This window comes from Saimiri boliviensis, chromosome X, assembly GCF_048565385.1.
Source record: "Saimiri boliviensis isolate mSaiBol1 chromosome X, mSaiBol1.pri, whole genome shotgun sequence".
Lineage (NCBI taxonomy): Eukaryota > Metazoa > Chordata > Mammalia > Primates > Cebidae > Saimiri > Saimiri boliviensis.
Window position 1 is genome coordinate 60,194,743 of NC_133470.1, and position 22,621 is coordinate 60,217,363.

Below are 22,621 nucleotides of genomic sequence, written 5' to 3' on the forward strand. Positions count from 1 at the left end.
GCCCTTCCCTCAGGCTCCATTTTTAATAAGTTTTTAGTATTTTTGTTAATGTGAGGCATTGAGCTGTTGGGTTTTGTATATTATTTATATAGAGACCCCAGAGCTGTTGCACCCAATACACAGAGCTTCTTTGCAAAGGGAGTGTGTGAGTTCTGCATGTCTGGGAAGGGTGGTCTTTCTGGACAATGCTGGGGGCTGGACCAACAAATCAGAGTCTTCATTCTATTCCAGTCATCTCCCCTGTTTACCTTACACTCTAAATTTCTTAATTCTAATTGGATTGCTACCCCCTCTTCCTCTTCTCCAACATGGCAGCATATTAAGGTATAGACCCTTAGTCTCTTTTTTTTTATTTATTTATTTATTTATTTATTTTTGAGACAAAATTTTGCTCTTGTTACCCAGCTCACTACAACCCCTGCCTCCTGGGTTCCAGTGATTCTCCTGCCTCACCTTCCCGAGTAGCTGGGATTACAGGCATGCTCCACCACGCCCAGCTGATTTTTTTTTTTTTTTTTTTGGAGACAGAGTCTTGCTCTGTCGCCAGGCTGGAGTGCAGTGGCACGATCTTAGCTCACCACAGCCTCCACCCCCCGGGTTCAAGCAATTCTCCTACCTCAGCCTCCCGAGTAGCTGGGACTACAGGCATGTGCCACCATGCCGAGTTAATTTTTTGTATTTTTAGTAGAGATGGGGTTTCACCACATTGGCCAGGATGGTCTTGATCTTTTGACCTCATGATCCAACCACCTCGGCCTCCTAAAGTGCTGGAATTTCAGGCATGAGCCGTTTTGTATCTTTAGTAGAGACGGGGGTTTCACCATGTTGATCAGGCTGATCTCAAACTCCTGACCTTAGGTGATCTGCCCACCTCAACCTCCCAAAGTTCTGGAATTACAGGCATGAGCCACCACATCAAGCCCCTTAGTCTCTTAAGAAGGAGCAGTGAATCTTCTTAACTAAATGTTGCAGCTTCTTTACAGCTTTCCTCCATGGGGGATATACCACTGGGATTGAGGAGAGGCCATTAGGCCAGGGGAGTCGTCAATAGAACCTGTTTATTCTTCCACAGCACCCCAGATGCTGGGCCTCCAACAGGCTGGGGAGGGTGGAGATGACAGACACTGTCTACCCTTCTTGTCATCTGTGTGGTCCCCATCGTGCACCAAGTGGCGTACCTTTCGTAGGACAGAACTTCTCTTGAGAGTCACATTCCTGAATGAAAAATGGCCCTCCATTGACATGTGCCATCATAGAATAGGTGGTGGAAGGACCGTTTGGTCCTAGGAGGAAGAGACCAGTAAAAATAAGCACGCTTTCTCTCTGCCCTGCTGCCAGAACTGCCTGTTCTCAAATGACCCACCTTGGCAGTTACCCAGGATGACTGTTGCTCGCTCCCATTTTACAGTAGAGAAAACTCAAAACTGTTGCCCCAGAGTCATATTTGAAGCCGTGGCAGGGCCATCCTTGCCCTGTTGCTTTCTGGTTTGAGCTTTAGATCCAAGGCTGTCCAGGAGAGCCAACTCGTTTACTACAATGGAATCTTCTGCCCTGCCTAGCTAGGGTTGGAAGAGGATCAGCCTCAGCCTTGTGAGTGGGTGGTACAAGATGATTTGACAACTTAAGGATAATATGCAAGCCATAGTTGCACCCTATTACTGGGAAGTGTCTAGTGTGCTGGCAAAACGAGGAGCACCAATCAATACCCAAGTTATAAAAAATAAAACAAAAGCCCTCTTTAAGGCCCACGAAGCCCTTGCTTATATGGGACTTAGCAAATTTAAGAGTTGCGTGCACAAGGAGTGGAACTCCCTGACAGTGTAAAGGCAAACATGACTGAAGCTTTCTTCTCACTTATTCTATCCTGACATCAACATTGTGAGGAGCCACAGGCGTACAGGCTTGGCTGGGATGAGGGGCATTAAGAGGGGCTTGGGTGTTGCTAAATGACAGGTGCGCCATGTACAAAACCACAAGACACAAAGACACTGAGCCTGGAGGGGAGAGACTGAAATGGGCAGACAACTGGCATGCTGACAGTCTGAGTCTGACATGTCCCAGCAGAAGCAGCAGAAGGGAACAGCATTGACCTTTGGGAGAGTGACAGGATGAGAGCAGAGTGGCTCCAATGGTTGCTGTCTGGGTAGTGCTGGTGCTGAAAGATGAGGGATGCTGATTGAGGTGGGGGTGTTTTTGTGTAGTATGACTGAGGGTTCCTGCAGGCAGTGCCTCAGTTTCTCCCTTTGGGTCAAGGTCTCAAGCTTTGCAGGTAGTTTTGGCAAGCTGCCCTGGAAGATCACCTGTCTGATAGCTTGCAATCTGAGGTGTGTGTGTGTGCGCGCATGAGAGAGAGAGAGGGAGCGGAACGTGTCTGAGCATGGGGGGAATTGGGCCATGCCCCAGGACTTGAGCCATCTCTGGCACAAAAGGAGTTAATGGCAGGGACCGCGCCCCCCCGTGTCCGGGCACGCGCAGCGCGCCCCCTCGGTGCGCGGGCACAGCAGCCAGGCTGCCGGAGAGCTGATCTCGGGGATTCGGGTGCGGAGCCCTTGGCCTGGAGGCGATATGGGTGGTCCGTGGCCCGGTTCAGTCGCTTGCAGCAGCCCGGGGAACAGGTGAGGCCGCCTGCCCCGGTCTCTCATCCTCTAGCTGCCCATACCTTGCCCCCATCCTAACCCCTCCCAATCCCAGGCTCCTCCACTCCCCAGCCAGTGGCCCCCATCCCTCTCAACCCCATGTTCTCCGTCGGCACCCCTGACCCCCCAATCCTCCCCCGCTTCTGTTCTGTCCTCTGCCTCCTCCCTAAATCCTGCATCCCTCTCATCCTCCCGCCCATGGTCCCTCTATTTCCACAGCCCATCCCGCATGCTCATCAAAATACCCCTATCAAGGGCCCCCAGCCCCATCCCGGGATTGAACATTGCCAGTCCCCCCTCCCCTGCAGTGCAGCCCCATCCCCCTTCCATCATAGCATCTCATAGCCTGGCTCCCTCCCCCACCCTCTGCAGCCCCCCCACCCAATGGAGGCCTTTATCCTATCCTCCCCCATTCCAGTGCAACTCCATCCCCCAATCCATTCCAAACCCTCTTAGCCCCCAATACTGCAGTTCTCAATATTGGTCCATTCCCGCACAATGCCCGGTGCCCAACACTGCTGCAGCCCCAAAAGTACCCCCAGATGCCATTCTCATGCCTGGCATTGCTGCCTCCCCTTGTCTTCTCCCAAATTGCAAGTTAGACCAGGATGGAGATCTTGGCCTTGGGGATTCACAGTGGGTCCTAGGGTACAGAGGGCGTTTGGGGGTCGGTCCGATTGTCTAGGTGTTCACGGAGGAGGGGCTGCAGGGAATTGACTCAAAGGAGAATTTGGCATTTGGCGCCGAAGGGTTATTGGAGGCATCCCGAAAGGGTTAATGGAATTTGTGAGGTGGGGGCGGCACCGAGGGGGTTAATGGGGGGGTTGCTGGCGGAGAAGCCGTGTGAATGAGCGGTCTGTGCCCCGGAGTTGCCATGGAGACGGTGAATGGGGGGATTGTGTGAACTCAGCTGCGGACTATCCCCCCCCATACACACACCCACCCACTCCCTCCTGCCCCACCTCCCTACTCCTACCCTTCCTTCCCCTTCCCCTCCTCCCCCGACCCGGGTGCATTCTGGGCAGTGTCTGGGATCTTCCCCCCCATACTTTGCTCCCCATTTCCTCATTTCCTCTGAGCCCCCACCCCTTTAGCCACTTTACCCGCCCTCCCTCCTCTTCCTTTTTCTTCTCTCTCTCTGCCTCTTTCACACACACACACACACACACACACACACACACACACATTCTCATTCCCCTCTCGTGGTGGCCGATTGCCGGGCGTTCCCGATCTCCCTCCCCCACCCCTTCAGCCAGTTCTTAAAGGAGCAGGCCTGCAATCTCGGAAGGCGGGAGAAATGGAGGAAAACTAAATGTGCATGTGGTGTGCGTGTGTGTGCAGGAGCATGCGGGAGTATGTGTGTGCCTGTGTCTATGTGTTGACTGTGTAACTGTGTCAGAAGGCCTGTGTGTGTCTGAGTGTGTTGCTATTTCTGTTTCTGTCTCCACCTATGTGTCACCATTATGCTGCATGTGTCTGGATATTTACCTATGCGGGTATGTGTGATTATATTTCAGTAAGTCTCTGTGTGTGTCTCTGAATGTATCACTCTGTGAGGCTCTGGCTGTGTGAGGCACTCTGTCTCAGAATGTGGGACTATATGAGGGGATCTCTGTGGGTTTGGAATGTATGTCTCTGTGAGTGAATATCACCCTGTCTATGATCCTGGCTTGGTCTCTCTCATTCCCTCTTTGAATCTTTGTGAGTTTATTTCTATGAGTCTCTGAATATGTATACCCCACACTCCGTTGTTTATTTTATAATACACCGGACGAGCATCCACAAAGTCTAGGGTGCTAGGCAGAACTCTTTTTGCCTCACTTCTGGAATTCAGTGTGAATTAAGCGAGACCCAGCTGAAAGGACCAAGGCTTAAGGGTTTGGGAGCAATAAGGGCTGAGGAGAAATGTACAGAAGGGTCGCCGGAGGGCCTGGGGACTCTGGTGAATGGCTTTCCTGCCCTCTGCCCTGCCTGAGGGTGAGGGACTCTCTCTGTCGGACTCTGCCAATTTGCTGCTTTCGGTTCTTGTGCCTTAGTGTCCTGGAGTGAGGTTAACAATCCCACCCTGTCTGGAAGTGGAGGTCCCTGTGTGGGCTTACCAGGTCCCAGGGGCTACACAGCTCTGTTCAAGCAGCATGCGGGGGACCTGGGCTGCATCTCTGTTTCTCTCCACCCACTGGCTGTCACATGCTACTCTGGCTCCAGCTGACCCTGATGAAGCCCTTTGGCTGTGGGGTTGAAGTTGGGCATCGGGAACTTGCAGTGGCGACAACTGTCACTGTCAGTCCCGTTGGATTTTCCAGCTGTGGCCAGGCACATAGAATAGTTCCGACTGGCAGTGGATCATCTGTGAGTCCCTGGGCCCCTGGGCATGTGAAACCTCTCCTACCTGTAAGAGAATAACCCAAGCCCAGCGGGGCCCCCAAAGACCAACTCTGCGGCCCTCCCAGACTGTCTTGGATGACGCATACTTCCCTCTTTCCACAGGCCTGTCTGGCCCTGAGGGAGTGTCCCCTTTCTGAAGCTGTGGTGCTTGGACGACCTGCTCTCTACGTTGCTGGGCACCTATAGGTGTCCCTCGAGAGCTCAGTTTTGAGGTTCAAGTCAGTGTGGCCATGAAGGGGCTGCCAATTGGGCTGATGCTGTGACCCTGGAGTCTGCCTTTCCTGCCAGTCCCCCTGCCCGGAACATGTGGCTGCGGCTTGGCCCGCCCTCGCTGTCCCTGAACCCCAAGCCCACGGTTGGCCAGAGCCTGTGCTTCACTCTGTGGTTCCTCAGTTTGGCACTGAGGGCCAGTACCCAGGCCCCCGCACCCACAGTCAACACTCACTTTGGGAAGCTAAGGGGTGCCCGGGTACCACTGCCCAGTGAGATCCTGGGGCCTGTGGACCAATACCTAGGGGTGCCCTACGCAGCTCCCCCGATCGGCGAGAAACGCTTCCTGCCCCCTGAACCACCCCCATCCTGGTCGGGCATCCGGAACGCCACACACTTTCCCCCAGTGTGCCCCCAGAACATCCACACAGCTGTGCCCGAAGTCATGCTGCCAGTCTGGTTCACTGCCAACTTGGATATCGTCGCTACTTACATCCAGGAGCCCAACGAAGACTGTCTCTACCTGAACGTCTATGTGCCAACGGAGGATGGTGAGTGCTGCGGCCAGGCACTGTGCCCTCCCTGCCTCCCGCCTGCCCTGTTGTGTTTGTGGCTTGCACGTGGTTGTGTACCCTGCAGCATGCATCTGTCTGTCTGTGAAAATGCTTCTAACCATCACTCTGCTTGGCCTCCTGCCCCCCTCCCTGTTCTTCCCTCTCCCAGCATTGTCCGAGCTCCCATGTGTGAGTGACACTGTTGCCAGGAGGGGCCTGGCCCGGCCTGAGAGCTCTGATGGGTCTAGGTCCAGTGCTGGATGGGGGTCCCCTGGGGGAGTATGGGTCACGGCTGGCAGCTGCCCGCGGGAGGATGCTGGCTCCACCAGGCCCCCCTGTTGCCATTCCACCTGCTTCGAAAGGTGGTAGGTGTGTGTGGCCAAGGGAGCTGGGTGTGTGGGGGGCGGGGGGCAAGCCTGGTGGGCGATGCTTAGGTGCCTCCTCTTTCACTAGCTGATGCCTCCTCCCGCGGGGGTCACACTAAGGTAAGTGACAGAAACAAGGAGATGGTGGGACAGGCTCTCTGCCATGTGCCGCCTGCAGAGCAGCTCAGCTCTTGGGGCCTGGGGGGTGGGGGGGTGCATGCCCCTGGGCAGAGGCCTCCTGTTATTTTTTAGTTTTTTATTCATTTTACAGTAAAGCGGATTTCCAAGGAATGCGCCCGAAAGCCCAACAAGAAAATTTGTAGGAAAGGAGGTAGGTAGCGAGCCGGCGGGGAGGGAGAGACAGAGAGAGGGAGGGCTGCCTGCCCACCTGCCCTTGCCCCCAGGACCCAGCATTTCTCCAAGTAGCCCAGGCTCAGGGGGCGGTGAGCAGGCATAAGCGCCACCTCATCCGAGGGCCCTGGCTGCTTTGCAAGGAGGATTTGGTGGCCTAAGGCAGGCTCAGAGCAGAAGCAGCAACCCTATTTCTTCCAATCTTCCCAGCCCCAAATTCCACCCTAAAGTGTGTGCCAAAGGCAGAGCCAGTGGCTCTCGGTGACACCTCAGGAGAAACTAGGAAGCCAAGATGGAGCCAGAGGCTCCACTCTTTTCCTAGTGGGTGGAGCCAGAAGACCACTCCTTCTGTGTTCTTTCTCCTGGATTGAAAGTCTAGACTCAATTCTCCCACCCTGAAGCTTAGATCAAACACGTGTACACAGGTTTAGTAACTCCTGCCACACACACCTCTGCCTCCCAGCCACCACCTCTGGCCAGAGTGTAGCTGATAGACCCAGGCTGCTGTGGGGGCAGAACTTGTGGGCCTCTGGGAACGATGCACTCCAAAGGAGGCACAAGATTCTGAATTTTAAATTTATCCTCATGCTGAGAGTTGTTTCTCCCCCTGTATAAGAATTCTTCCTGTTGGAATACCAGTTTATGTTCTCTGTGAAGTGCCTTGGCATTTACCTTGTAGAATCCTCCCTACATCTCTGGAAGCGTCTAAGGCAGGAATCAGTATCCCAATTTTACAGATGAGGAAACAGGCCCAGGGGAGTGACTTGCTGCTGCTCAAGGCCCCCGTCGCTGGTCTGTGGCAGAGCTGGGACCAAAACCTGGGTCTCTTGACCCTCAGGGCGTGTTCTTTCCACTGTAGCACACGGAAGCAGCTCCCATCTGCTCATTCCCATCTCCCCAACTCAAAACAATGGGAGATGTGGCTGGGCTGGAGCGAGCTGGAACAGTAACAGCCTAAGGAACAGGTGGAAAATCACAGCTTGGTTCCTACAACCCTCTGGCAAGCTGGGAGTTTGTTTTCCTTTGATGTCCTAGGGCAGGGTTTCTCAGAATGGGGTTGTCAGGATTCCTGGGATGGGGTGCTCCTTACTGAATAAGAATTTCTGGGGGCAGAGCCCGGGAACCTACATGTTGAACATGAGCCCTGAGTGCTTCTAATGCACACCAGGGCGTGGAGTGAGACCTGCTGCTCTAGGGATAGTATTTCACCACCCAGGACCTCACACACTGTAGGCAATTGACGTTTCTCACATGAATTCCAAAGCATCATGGTGCTAAAGAAAGAGTACAGGTCTGGGAAGCACAAGGCCTGAGTCCCAGCTCTGCTGCCAACTCACAGTGAGATTTTAGGCAAGCCTTTTCCTTCAAGAACCTCTGCTTCCACATCTGAGGGTGGTAGGGGACAGTTCTGGCCTTAGCACCCCATTAGCCTGTAAATGAATTCAGGAAGAAGGTCTCTTAAACCTGCAGGAGAGGAGAAAACATTCACATTGACTGTTTCTTAGGAAGAATGATCTTCCAGTAAGATCCTTGGGCTGTCCAGTCCAGCCCTGACAGTGGCCAGAGAGAAGACTGGAAGCCCCCGCTCAAACACGCACATTTACAATCGTGATTGCTGACTGTGAGCAAGGCCATGTGCTAGGTGTTGTTGGCATGTGGTGGGATGTGAGGTAGAGGAAAGACTTAGAAATGACTGAAGGTCTAATCACCGTTCTGAAGAAGCTCCTAGCCTTGTATTAAAACTCAGCTGGTTTGGCCAGGCGCGGTGGCTCACGTCTATAATCCCAGCACTCTGGGAGGCCGAGGCAGGTGGATCACTTGAGTTCAGGAATTCAAGACCAGCCTGGCCAATATGGTGAAACCCTGTCCCTACTAAAAATACAAAAAAAGAAAAATCAGCCAAGCTTGGTGGTATGCACCTGTAGTCCCAGCTACTCGGGAGGCTGGGGCAGGAGAACCACTTGAACCCGGAGGCGGAGGTTGCAGGGAGCCGAGATCACACCATTGCACTCCAGCCTGGGCAACAAGAGAGAAACTTCATCTAAAAAAAAAAAAAAAAACAAACAAAAAAAAACAAAAAAAAAAAAACCTCAGTTGGTTTCCCTAAGTCCCAGGGACCCGTCAGGATGTGGGTTCCAGACAGTGTGAGGGAGGGCATTTGGTCATTTCGCTGTTCAAATTAGTTCCCTACCCAGGACCTGGTGGTCATTTGGAAGAGCGACAAATCCCGCCTCTTGAGTGAGACCCATCCCTGAGGGTCATTAGTACTGTGGTGTGCAAAGGTCTGAGGGCCGGCCTGTCTGGGATCCCAAAGCGGAGCAGGGTCTGGGGATGGTGGTCAGCAGTCAGGCTGGCCTGGTGACAGGCATGACATCTAGGAGCTGCTCAGCAAGTGCCAGGCTGAAGGAGCAGAGGCATCTGTGCAAAGGAGGCTGGGACAATGCAGCGACCCAGGGACACTCTCAGAGGGGTTCACAAGGGACCTGTCTTCTAAGTCAGGGATGATGGAAAATGAAAGGTTGCCTGGGGAAGACCTGCCCCATCTCCCCCAGTTGGAAGGAATTTGTGTGTGAGGGTGAACCATTCCTTTCCGTTTGGTAGGCTGTCCATGGTGTGAGGGATGATACCCATGTTCCCTTGGGTTTCTGACGACAGCACTGGCAGGTGTTGAGCTAGTGTGTTAAGACGGTAGGTGCCACTGGAAGTTCAGGGAGCCAGAGGCAATTTCTCCCTAGGGCTGGGCTCTGGTCCTAGTTGAAAAGCCATTTTGTAGGATGAGGGCAGTTCCTGTTTTGATGAATGGCTATAAGAAAATCTAGTCATCAGCCGGGTGCGGTGGCTCACACCTGTAATCCCAGCACTTTGGGAGGCCGAGGCAGGTGAATCACAAGGTCAAGAGATTGAGACCATCCTGGACAACATGGTGAAACCCTGTCTCTACTAAAAATACAAGAGTCAGCTGGGTATGGTGGCACACACCTGTAATCCCAGCTACTCAGGAGGCTGAGGCAGGAGAATTGCTTGAATCCGGGAGGTGGGGGTTGCAGTGAGCCGGGCACTGCACTTCAGCCTGGTGACAGAGTGAGACTTCGTCTCAAAAAAAAAAAGAAAACCTGGTCATCAGAGTCCAGACTGGCTGGGAAAAAGGGCTCTTTGCTCCCTTCAGGCTGAGGGTATCTGATGCCACAGATGCAAGAGGGCAAGCCCTGGGGTGCCAGCACAGTCCCCTCTGTTTCCACACACTGACCAGCATCCAGGCAGCTGGGCCTCTCCCTCCACAGCCATCGCCAGGCTGCACTTCTAGCCTCCTTAGAACAGGAAGGAGAATGTATGCCAGCTTAGCCCCAGATCCTAAATGTCTCCCTTCTCACCTCTAGTCTCTTCTTTTTTCTCTCCCCTCCTTTCCCCTTCTCTCCCCTCCCCTCCATGCTCCACCGCTTTTCTCATCTATTTCCTCCCTCCCCTCCCCCTTCCCCACCCCCAGAAAGATGGCATGGTGCAGTGGAAAGACCATGGGCTTTGGAGTCAAGCAGACCTGGGTTTGAATCGCACCTCTAGCACTTCCTAGCTGTGTGATCTTGAGCAAGTCACTTTACCTCTCTGAACCTCAGTTTCCCCATCAGTGAAACAGGAATAAGGATAGGACGTATCTCACTGGGGTGTAAGGATCAAACAATATGGCAGAAGTAGAGTGTCTGGCACATGGTAAATATTCAGTACATGATTGGAGCTGTGACCATTATTCCTATCTCTTTGTTTCTCTTCTCTCTCTCTCTCTCTCTCTCTCTCTCTCTCTCTCTCTCTGTCTCTCTCTGTCTCTCTCTGTCTCTCTCTCTCTCTCCTTCTCTCACCATCCCTTTCTCCTCTTCCCCTTTATTCTCTCCCTCTCTGGCTCTCTACATCTCAGAGCAATGCTTGCTGCTCTCAACATTGGTTCCTGTGGGCAGGAACCCCATTTGCCATTAACCAGAGCAGGGGCTCCAACAAGGAAGGCCAGAGGGAAAGCTTCATCTCCCATTTTCTCCTGTGGGAATCAGGGTCAGCTGAGGCCCAGCTTGAGCCTGCCCACTGGGCCCCAGGAGCTCAGGCCTGGGGTCCCTGTACACATCTCTGCCCTAAGTACCCCGTATCCACAACCTCCACACTTGCTGGCAGTGTCGCCCCTCACCCTCAGTACCTGACCCTGCTCTCCAGCTCGACCTGCCTGTGTACACCCGAGCAGCCCCTTCCACCCAGGATGAATCCTTCCCCCGAGCGGGTCTCTGGCTCGGTGCCCTGGCCCACCTGCTGCTACCTCCTTCCTCACTGGAAAGGTAGTTGGTTGAGATGGGCTGTTGGGGACGAGGAAGTGGGGCAGGGCAGTGCAGAGAGGCCAGCACAGCAGGGGCCTGCAACACCATCATCCTGATGAAGGTCTGGGCCTCAGCCCACCCATTCCCTCAGTTCTTGCCATCCCTCCTGCCTGTCCTGGGCCCAGGCCCGGAGCTGGCTTGCTGGGCCACACTGCAGTCATGCTGTTTTTGAATTCTCTCTCTGTTTTGTTCTCTGTTCTGTGCTGTTGTGTCTCCCCGTGTCTGGTCCCCAGGATCCGGCGCTAAGAAACAGGGCGAGGACTTAGCGGATAATGACGGGGATGAAGATGAAGGTATTTGGGGGCTGCAGGGCGCGGCGGCTGGTGCATGGCACAGAGCCCCTCCCCTTCTTGATGGGGAGAAGCCCCGTCTGTCTGTCTGTCCGTCCGTTGGTGTGTTTCTGTTCCTGTACAAGGCCGTTGGGCTGTTCATCTGTCTTCGGCCCCGTTGGCCACTGGGAGTTCCGGGGTGATGGACATGGCTGGCAGGAGCAGGCGACCACAAACAGAGCCATGGGGAGGACATCCTCCTTGCCTGGGTCCCCCGCCCCTTCCCAATCTTCTGTGGTTCAGAGGCACCTGCCCCTTCTGAGCAGCAGGGAGAATAGAGAGAAAGCAGGACCCCTGAGGGCGGGGAGAGGACAAAGGCAATGGGACGGCAAGGAGATACCTGTGTTTCGGTGAAGAGACCCCTGTGTCTCATGGGGAGCCTGGCTTCTGGGAGAGGGTCCCCACCGAACGGTGAACTGAGGAGTGAGGCAGTGACAACCAAAGGGGCTGGAAAAGCAGCACCAGAACCTCCCCAGGCTTCTCCTAGAAAGAGAGAGGGTCTTGGGGCCCGGGGCTGCAGTAGGTTCAAGACAGGGCCAGAAAGACTGGGCTCAAATGCCAGGCTGAGGCCAGGACACCACAGCCATCAGTAGATGGTATAAGATCCTTGGGCGATGATCGGATCAGCCTTCCTCTTTGAAGAAACAAGTTCTGTTTGCTCAGCAGCAGAGAGCATTCCCTTCCTCCTCCATGCCCTGGCCCTGCCCTTCTGCCCTGGAGGGGCCAGGCAGCTCAGGGGGGCCCAGTGGTGATGGGTAGGGCCGCGCTGGTGTTGGGGGGAGTATTGATTCAGTTCACAGACTGACAGGCTACGGGCAGAGGTGATCAGGCCTGGAGCCTTCTCTTGACCGCCCCAGCCCTGATGCCATGCCGCCTGGGCTCGGGAGTAGCCACTTGGTGAATGGCCTCTGGGGAGGCTCCATCTTCATCTTGGCACTGACTGGGAGCAGGCTCCGTCATTCTTAGTTCTGCCCCATCCCCAGTGCTTCTGGTTAAGTCTGCCCGGGGAGAATGGGGAAACGGGCACATGGCTGAGAAATCACGTCAACAAGGTTCCCCCACCCTATCTCTGCCATTCACTCCCCTTTCCCCACATCCTTCCTTGTTCTCTCCCTGTGCCACCCTTTATTCCCACACCTCTTGTCTCTGTCTGCACTGGGGGGCCAGCTGCTGCCAATGGCCGTTTTTCCATGTAACTGGTCTAGTCTTGGGGGTTTCAGGGCTCCCCAGCCCCTGCTCTCTAAAGCCATGTCAGGTCCCAGGACTCCTGGGTGCCCAGGGCAGCGACTCACCTGATGTGGCTAAAGGACCAGCCCTTCCTCTTTCTGCTGCCCCTGGCCCCCAGGGCCCAGCCATGGCCCACCGGAGCCTGGCTGTGTCACATGCCTGGCTGCCTTCAGCTGGGAGGCACTTGAAACCAGAGTCTTTAAAAACATCACTGAAGTCCCACTGTCTCGGGCTGATGCTTGAGCTCCAGGATGAGCAGCCCCATGAGTCCTGCCCTCAGGGATGGTGGTGGTGTCCTGGCACCTGGGATAGCTTTACTGCCCGCACCCCGTCCTCCCGGGCTATCGGGGGTGGGGGAGATAGGGCATCCCACCCAGCCTGTGTCTCACCCCTTCTCCTTGCAGACATCCGGGACAGTGGTGCTAAACCCGTCATGGTCTACATCCACGGAGGCTCTTACATGGAAGGGACAGGCAACATGATTGATGGCAGCGTCCTCGCCAGTTATGGCAATGTCATCGTCATCACCCTCAACTATCGGGTTGGAGTGCTAGGTATGGTTCCCTGCCTGGTGCCTGGAAGGAAGACTGGCTTCTCAAGGGAGGAGGAAAGAATGCTGGGGAATTTAAAAACAGACAGCCTTGCTTCTCTAGCTGGTGCTAATAACCACAGTCAAAATGGTGTTATCTTCTGGCCCCTACTCAAATGCTGAGGGCTTCCCCCTATCCCCAGGCCCTTTCTTGGAAGGTCTAGATGCCACTGGAAATTCAATTCAAACTTCACACCTTCTCTCAGATCCCAAGCCAGTTCTTTGCTCCCAGATTTTCATTTGGCTGAGTTTTGTAAGATGCTCCAGTTTTTTGCTGTCCTGTCTTCACCTCTACCCTCTCACCCCATGTCCCTAAACACCCACACATGCACAGATATTCTTCCAGTCCACTCCATGGCCACATACTTATTTATTTATCTTCTCGTGTCTATACATCCACCCCACCCATGCACCTGCAGACAGATGGTGATTTCTCACTCACCCCCACAAAGCACACACACCTAGCCCCATATTCACATCTCCAGGTCCCTCACACATAAACACATTCTCCCAGCACTCCAGATAACTCCATGCACATAGCCTCTCTCAAGCACATATCCACATACCCACCTACCCGCATACCCACACAGTCTATGTGCTCCACGTCTGCACCCCGCAGATGGCCCTCACCCTCTGCATATACACACACACATGCTCATATACTTCTCCCCACGTCTCCACATCTACATACACCCATACACATGACAAGTATACACCCACACTCACACTTTCCTCTACCCCCATATTTACAGCCCACACAAAATCTTACACCCTGCACATCCACATCCACATCCAAACTCCACACGTATACACCTTAAATGGACATAAATATTCCTTCCACCCACCTCCCACACATACCCACACACGCCCATATCCCCTGCACATCCCACTTCCGCATCCACTTCACATATCTACTACACACACACACACACACACACACCTGTCCCTCACTATCTCCTCAGAAACACAAACCAGCATTCCCCTTCCCTACACACATATGCTCTTACCTGTTTGTCCACAATGTCCCACCCCCACACACACACAAATACCACACACACACCACATCCACATCTACACACATCCCATGCACTGCCCTTATGTCATTGCCCTACACGTACACCCCCACACACACACATATGCATGCATAGACATGTGCACACTCTTCCATGCGTATGTACACCCGGCACATACCCGTGTACTTCCCCCTCACCACCTCACAAATACCTACACATCTGTGTACATGGGGCTGCACCCATATCCATACATGCACACACATCACTACCCACGCCCAACCGCATCCCGCCAGTCCCTGCACACTTCCGTACCCCATATATGTGCATGTACACACTCCTTGGACTTTCTCTATGCTTGTCCCCCTGCACACTCGCACCCATCACACACATGCGCCCGTGCACACGTACTCATTGGCCAAATGCCTCCTCATATGCACCCATACACCTCCCCCCCACCCCACATTCTCTGCTGTGCACAAGCTTGTGTCAGTCATTTAGGCCACCCCTGAACTCTGTACCTTCCTTGGTGACCACCCACGCCTATCTATGGCCAAGGTCTTGAGGTAAATGAGTGCCTCAGACAGGGTGACTAAGCACACAGGGCCCCACTCATGCTCCCCCAAGGCCTGCAGCCCTGTAACGGTATGAAGAAACCAACTTCTTCCTGGAGGAAGAATTTCAGTGGGAGTGTAGGCCGTTCATCAGGTCTGTAGGCATGGGTGCTAAACCAGCAGTTAGGCATGGCTTATTCCATGGCTAGTTAGGGAACATGACCTTTTATTTTATTTCATTTTTATTTAATTTTTGAGACAGGATCTCACTCTTGCCCAGGCCAGTCTTGAACTCCTGGAGTCAAGTGATCCTCCCACCTCAAGGGCCTTATTTTAATTTGCTTTTTTTTTTTTTTTTTTTTTTTGAGACAGAGTCTCACTCTGTTGCCCAGGCTGGAGTACAGTGGCAGGATCTCGGCTCACTGCAACCTCTGCCTCCCGAGTTCAAGTGATTCTCCTGCCTCAGTCTCCCAAGTAGCTGGGATTACAGGTGCCCACCACCACACCCAGCTAATTTTTGTATTTTTAGTAGAGACGGGGTTTGACCATGCTGGTCAGGCTGGCCTCAAAAATTCCTGACCTCAGGTGATCCACCCGCCTCAGCCTCCCAAAGTGCTGGGATTACAGGCGTGAGCCACTGTGCCCGGCGTTAATTTTCTCTTGACTATATTGCTTTGTCAGTTCCAATCCCAGAGACCCCAGGGCTGCATTTCACTTCTGGGTGCAGTTCTGTGTTCAGAATGGCAGTCTCTTAGCTTACAATTAATACTGTGTGAGATAGGAAGATACCTTTTTGGGGTTCAAACTGCAGAAATGATATTCCTTGAAAACAGCCAAGTCTGTGTCCCCTTCAGTGGCACTGGGATACTGGATATGGAGCATGTAGGCCATTCACCCTGGTCTCCCCACGATCTGGAAGGCTTGAGATGTCACGATTCTGCCCCTGCCCCTCTGTCTTTCTGCATCACCTCAGATACCATGATGAGGCTCTTGTAAGCTGTTCTGTTCTGTTGAATCTCATGGTACCATGAAGGTGGCTGGAAACCCACACACTAGGACCTCACACTTTCTTTTTTTAATTAATTATTATTTTTTGAGACAGAGTCTCACTCTGTCACCCAGGCTGGAGTGCAGTGGCACGATCATGGCTCACTGCAGCCTCGACTTCCCCGGTTCAAATAATCCTCCCACCTCAGCCTTCCGAGCAGCTGGGATTGCAGCTGTGCGCCACCACACTCAGCTAATTTTTGTATTTTTAGTAGAGACAAGGTTTCACTGTGTTGGCCAGGCTGGTCTGGAACTCCTGACCTCAAGTGAGCCACCTTCACCTCAGCCTCCCAAAGTGCCGGGATTACAGGTGTGAGCGACCATGCCCGGCTGGGCTGCACAGTTTCTAAAGAGGAATTAATGCGCCAATGTAACCACACAGAGATATACAGACACATGTACATGGTAGTTGAAAACCAAAAGTAATTTTGCTACTTTCTTTTCTTAGAGTGGCAGAAAACACTCAACTCAGCTGCTTAAAAAAATATGAACAACAGTGCTCCATTTTATAAGGTTTATTGGAAAGTACAAAGAATACTAAAAATGTGCTTCAAGAGCAGCTAGGAATAAAGAAAGAGACTATGGAAAAGAGGATGAGAGAGAGGAGAAAGCAAGGAAGAGAAGGAGAGGACAAGAGAGGTTCAGGGAAAGGAAGCAGAGAGGAGACAGAAGGAGAGACTTAGGATTTGGGGAGAGACTTGGCATTTCGCATAGGATGTGAATTCTCCACAGTGTCAGTTGGGAGCTGTGGGCCACACAGAAGACTGTCCCTGGTGAGCACTCCGTATGATATCCTGATTTGCTGATTACCTCAAAATCTTTCAGCTGCTCTAATCCTTAAGCTTCTACACCAGAAGTTCTTAACCTTTTGGGGGGTCTTGAACCCTTTTGAGATTCTGATGAAAGCTGTGGACTCTCCCCCAGAATGATGCACACATGGGTGCACGCACACACACTTAAGAAAATAATTTTACAGGCCTAGGCACGGTGGCTCACTCCTGTAATCCCAGCACTGGGAAAATGAGGCAGGCGGATCACCTGAGGTCAGGAGTTCAAGACCAGCCTGGCCGACATGGTGAAACCTCATCTCTACTAAAAATACAAAAATGAGCCTGTAGTCCCAGCTACTCAGGAGGCTGAGGCAGGACAATCGCTTGAACCTGGGAGGTGGAAGTTGCAGTGAGCCAAGATCATGCCACTGCACTCCAGCCTGAACAACGAAGTCAGACTCCATCTCAAAAAAAAAAGGAAAAACAATTTTACAGATCCCCCTGAAGCTCATCCATGAAGGTCAGGTTAAGAACTCCCACTTCAGCCAGGTGTGGTGGCTCACACCTGTATTCCCAGCACTTTTGGAGGCCGAGGCAGGCGGATCAGCTGAGGTCAGGGGTTCAAGACCAGCCTGGCCAGCATGGTGAAACCCCATCTCTACTAAAAATACAAAAATTAGCCAGGCGTGGTGGTGGGCACCTGTAATTCTAGCTACTCGGGAGGCTGAGGCAGGAAATCGCTCGAACCTGGGAGGTGGAGGTTGCAGTGAGCCAAGATCGTGCCATTGCACTCCAGCCTGGAGGACAAGAGCAAGACTTTGTCTCAAAAAATAAATAAAAATTTAAAAAACTCCCACTTGACAACTCCCTCTCATTTGGATAACCAGAACAGCACATCCAGGGGCCAGGAACATTCTTCCTTGGCCTTAAGCAGTTGATGATCACATATTACTGAAAACTCAGAAGGAGTTCTACACTAAGATTTGGTCAGAAGTTCCTCACCATTTCCTGCGTACATTTCAGTTCCTATTCTGGAACACAAATATAATCAATAAGCTCCTATTGGATCCTGGGCACATATAAGGTGTTTTTGTCTCTTGGCACCAGATGTAGAACATGGGTTTGTCCCCGATGCTTGGGGATTTTGCTGTGTCGTGGAGCCTTTGTTGTTTTGTTTCCCAAAGCATCCCAGAACAGGTGGCTAGTTTTGGACCCCAGTCATTGGCACTTACTCACTCTCCTTCCCATCAGCTTTCCTGAACACTGAACCCATCAGGCTCTAAGGTGATTTTCTCTTTCTTTTTTTTTTTTTTTTTTTTTTTTTTTTGAGATAAAGTCTCACTCTGTTGCCCAGGCTGGAGTACAGTGGTGCAATCTCGTCTCACTGCAACCTCCGCCTCCCGGGTTCAAGTAATTCTCCTGCCCCAGGCTCCCAAGTAGCTGGAATTACAGGTGCCCACCAACACTCCCGGCTAATTTTTGTATTTTTAGTAGAGACGGGGTTTCGCCATGTTGGCCAGGCTGGTCTCAAACTCCTTGCCTCAGGTGATCTGCCCAACTCAGCCTCCCAAAGTGCTGGATTACAGGCGTGAGCCACCGTGCCCGGCCTCTAAGGTGCTTTTCTAGATGTCTTGGGTGATTCATGTATGTTGAGAATGTCACAGGCTAATCCATGGATCCTCTGCAAGGCAGAGGGGTAGATATTATTTGAGAAGGCCCCACTGGGCTTAGGCCAACGAAAGAAAGAGTCTCCAGCAAGATACAGGATGTGGATATCACTGAGGCTGAGGAAGCAGGAATTTGCCAAATTTTACTCCAGTTTCCAGAACTGAATCCTAAATGCTTGCTCAGGTACCCTCCAGGCAAACTGAAAACACAGTAAACATCAAGCCTTGAGTGACACAAGTATCTGGCTTTGTTACAATCTGCCAGATTCCCCCACCTTCTGTTGACGAGCAGTTTACCATGTACTGCAGTATAAACTTGGACCCAGGGAGACTGGCTCCGATTTACTGTTATGGAGTTTGGTATTTCAGCCTTCATTCTCACATGGTTTCTGTGGATAGTTGAGTTACTGGGGAAATAGCAGTCAGTGACCTCTCCCAGAATGCCAGATTTTGTGTGCTTGTGGTTGGGCAGGTTTGCTGTCATCTGCCTGAGCCTGTTGGAGATAGTATTTCAAGCAGGACTCTTCTTGGAATAGGGATCATTAACATGGCATCATCCACATGCTTCAGAGCCCCTTATCCAGAGGCTCACAGGATCTGAAGGAGCAGGGAGTGATGGTCAAATCCTCCATCCAGTACCTTCAAGTCAGGAGTTTGAGACCAGCCTGGCCAACATGGCGAAGCCCTGTCTCTACTAAAAATACAAAAATTAGCCAGGCGTGCTGACGGGCGCCTGTAATCCCAGCTACTCGGGAGGCTGAGACAGGAGAATAACTTGAACCTGGGAGGTGAGATCTCAGTGAGGCTAGATCTCAGTGAGTCGAGATCGTGCCATTGCACTCCAGCCTGAGTGACAAGAGTGAAACTCTGACTCAAAAAAAAAAAAAATCCTCCATCCAGCCATTTCAGGCCTTTGTTTCTAATCCAGGAAATCGGTACATGTTGAAAAAATCCGCTCTACTATATCCAAATGCAGGCTTTGCCTGCTGATTAGGGCGGACAAAGTTTGATACATTTTAGTACATGATGCCTTGTGAAAGGCTGAAGCCAAGTCCACTATTGCCTAAATCAAAGAAAAAGAAAGGAGAATACAGGGGAAGGAGAGAGGAGGAGGGAGGGAGGACTACAAGGACAGAGTGATTTCTGTCGGAGGGTCCCAAGGCTTGGGCAGTTGGATTGGAGCTTGGTCAACAGAGTTGGAGTTTGGGGATGTTTTTTGTTTTTTAGAGATGGAGTCTCGTTCTGTCCCCCAGGCTGGAGTGTGGTGGGGTAATCACAGCTCACCGCAGCCTTGACTCCTAGGCTCAAATGGTCCTCCAGCCTCAGCCATCTGAGTAGCTGGGACTACAGGCATGCACCACCACAATTGGCTAATTCATTTTGTTTTAAAAATGAAAGGAGACAGGGCCTTGCTACATTGCCCAGGTTGGTCTCAGACTTCTGACCTCATGTGATCCTCCCGCCTCAGCCTCCCAAAGTGCTGGGATTACAGGCGTGAGCCACCATGCCTGGCCAAGTTTTTAAGACTCAAAGGAGTAGCTTCAATTTCTGAATGGGCCACAGAAAGGAGAATCTGGTTTCCTTGTCTGGAGGAGCAAGGGTTCCTTTGTTCATCCTCATTCAGGCTTTGTCTAATTCATTCTCATTTCCTCCTCTGGAACCTGGGGCTAAAAAGGACTTGTGACTAGGGCCTGGGAGGAATAACTAAGTACTTTACATACTTAATTGTACCAGAGGTAAATTAATAACACACTTGAAGGGGATGAGATGAGCTCTTTGCAGAAGCTAGGTACAGAAGGACTTGAGAAAGGCAGTGGTGCAGTCTTGTGACTGCTTGAGTCTCTTTGAATTCAGCGTCTGCCTGTGGACTGCAAGGACCGCCAGAGAGCTCTCTGGGAGCTCTGGGAGCCTCCTTCAACATGGGTGCTCACAAAGTTGATTCCAGGTGCTGTGAATGAGCTTTTAACTGGGGAGTCAAAAATACTGATCCAAGTGTGGGTTTCCAATACGTAGGAGCTCCACAATTACCCACCTGCAAAGATCTCTTCCAAAAGCCTAGGGCAGGAGAAGACAGAGCCTTCCAAGGAACCCAAGGATTCAGGGAAGAGAGATGAAATAAGGCCGCCGGATCAGTCTAAAATGGAAGCAGAGTAGGGGGGAATATAGGACATCTCTGTGGGATAGCCAGCAGGTGGGCAGGAAGGTAGTCTCCATGGCAACAAGTCTCCACAGCAGCAAATCCCAGCAGGTGGGTGGGAAGGTAGTCTCCATGGTGACATGTCTCCTCAGCAGCAAATCCCAATGAGGGGGCGGGAAGACCTGTTTCTGTGGTAACGTACTGCACTGACTTCCCCATTTCTCCATCATATGAAAAAGATGGTCTGACCCGGTGGTTTCTCAACTTTAGCAGGTATCAGCATCACCTGGAGAGCTTGTTAAAAACACCGATTGCTGGGCCCCACCCCCAGAGTTTCTGATCCATTTGGCTTCCAAGGAAGGGAAATGAGGACCTGCCCTGAAAATGAGGGGAAGGGCACCATTAAGGCCCTGGAAAGAAGTGAAGAGGGACTGATTTATACAGGAAGGGCAAGGAGAGCTTAGGGATTGTTGCCTCTTGCAATCATCTCCACTTCCTTTGGAGAGAGAAGGAAGAGGAAGAGCAGTGACTATAGCGCTACAACGTGGCGAGCATGTTATAGATGCTTCTGTTCATTTTGTCCTTGTTACAAGCCTGTGAGGTATTTTTATCCCCATTTTACAGAAGAGGAAACTGTGGCCCAGAGATTTTAAATAAAGTGTCCAAAGCTACGTGGCTAAGATGTGATAGAGCCAGGATTCAAATCAAGGGCCGTCTGACTCCAAGATCGCTGCTCTTTCCATTCTATCTTGCCAGACGTTAGGGTAAGGTCCCCAGTAGTACATCAGGGCAGAGAATGCTGAGTTCTGGACATTTGGAGTTTCTGCAGTTTGTCTCCCACCTAGAGGCATCCACTTCAAATGGTCTGCAGACCCCTCCTTCCAAACTGGATAACAGGTGGGAGGCAAGGAGTCGACCCCTCCTCTGTTGACGATGCTGGACGTTGCAGAAAGGAGCAGTGGTTTAAGTTAGTTAGGTGGGAAGAACTACGTTGTGTGCTCGTTCTCTATCCCCACCTCCCCTGATGACCCTACCTGCCATCATCACCCAAATCCTCCATCCCTCTGCCTTCAGTGCCCTCATGCCCTTTGTCAAATCCAGGTTTCCTGAGTACTGGAGATCAGGCTGCCAAGGGCAACTATGGGCTCCTTGACCAGATCCAGGCCCTCCGCTGGGTGAGCGAGAATATTGCCTTCTTTGGGGGAGACCCCCGCCGGATCACCGTCTTTGGCTCAGGCATTGGAGCATCCTGCGTCAGCCTCCTCACATTGTCACATCACTCTGAGGGTGAGTAACTCATGGGGCAAAACATGAACTAGCCAAGTGCCGGCTGCCCAGTGTGCCCCATCCATGCCCCAGGCCATCTAAGGGAATCAGCCAGTTCTTTTCTACCAGCTTGGTATCCCTTTGGCAAGAAGTGGAAGAGACGGCCGGGCGCAGTGGCTCAAGCCTGTAATCCCAGCACTTTGGGAGGCTGAGGCGGGTGGATCACGAGGTCGAGAGATCGAGACCATCCTGGTCAACATGGTGAAACCCCGTCTCTACTAAAAATACAAAAAATTAGCTGGGCATGGTGGCACGTGCCTGTAATTCCAGCTACTCAGGAGGCTGAGGCAGGAGAATTGCCTGAGCCCAGGAGGCGGAGGTTGCAGTGAGCTGAGATCGTGCCATTGCACTCCAGCCTGGGTAACAAGAGCGAAACTCCGTCTCAAAAAAAAAAAAAAGAAGAAGTGGAAGAGAAATATTTCTCTGAGAGAAGAAGTACTTCTCTCGAAGTGGGAAAGGGAAGGAAAAGAATTCCATTTATGTCCCAGGAAAGCAGGATTCTCCTTCTGATGTGGGAGTCTTATCTGGGGGAGTGGAAGTAGAACAATTGTCCCCTCAGAGGACAATAGTTTGGCAGGGGCTGTGGGGGATCTTTCAGTATGGGAAGGACATGTTACTTCACAGTAGAGAAACAGGGTGGAAGTTGGTTTCTAGGTGTAAGAAACACTCATTCTCTGCCTTTCTCTCTGAAAAGCAAGTCTGTACAAAAGGGAAAATGTCCTGGAGGCGAAGTGGGTCTGAAATGAGAGTCACTCACCCAAGAGGTGGGCTCCTTCCAGGGGACGATGGTCTGTTATCGCACTCCGGACCTCCTCCTGGACTGCGCACACTGCCGGGGAGATTCTCAGTCTTGGCCTCTCTTCTTGTGGTGGGTCCCTTTGCCAGTGACCCTTCCAAGAGAGCAGAATAGGTCCTTTTTGCTCGGCAGGAAATGTTTTCTCCACCTCTGGACTACAGGGAACATTCTATCTCTGAGTTGCAAAGCTGAGCTTCTCATGAAGAAAAGATCTTCCTGAAATAGGTGCCCTTTTCTGAAATAAGGAAATCTGTGAGCAAGGATGCTTTTTTTCTTTTTTCATTGAACACTAACCCTCTAAGTTAGTGACATTCTC

The 22,621-nt window shown here is 52.1% G+C and overlaps 1 protein-coding gene and 1 long non-coding RNA gene across 4 annotated transcripts in view; one reads left to right on the forward strand and one right to left on the reverse strand.

The window, feature by feature from the left end:
* Nucleotides 1–49: 49 nt before the first annotated feature.
* NLGN3 (neuroligin 3) overlaps nucleotides 50–22,621 on the forward strand; it is a 28,118-nt gene continuing 5,546 nt past the window's right edge. The window contains exons 1-6 of one of the 3 annotated variants that reach the window (XM_003943088.4): nucleotides 50–2,615; nucleotides 5,124–5,782; nucleotides 6,422–6,481; nucleotides 11,087–11,146; nucleotides 12,814–12,963; nucleotides 21,285–21,470. In XM_003943088.4, the coding sequence (XP_003943137.1) occupies nucleotides 5,326–5,782; nucleotides 6,422–6,481; nucleotides 11,087–11,146; nucleotides 12,814–12,963; nucleotides 21,285–21,470 (913 nt within the window). In that variant the 5' untranslated portion in view covers nucleotides 50–2,615; nucleotides 5,124–5,325. The remainder of the gene's footprint in view (nucleotides 2,616–5,123; nucleotides 5,783–6,421; nucleotides 6,482–11,086; nucleotides 11,147–12,813; nucleotides 12,964–21,284; nucleotides 21,471–22,621) is intronic. The other 2 variants (XM_003943086.4, XM_003943087.4) reach the window with 2 other exon arrangements.
* On the reverse strand, nucleotides 17,668–22,584 carry LOC141582826 (uncharacterized). Its single transcript, XR_012515738.1, has 2 exons — nucleotides 22,267–22,584; nucleotides 17,668–21,119 (listed from the first exon to the last, which is right to left on the reverse strand). It is a non-coding gene; the product is annotated as an uncharacterized LOC141582826 (long non-coding RNA).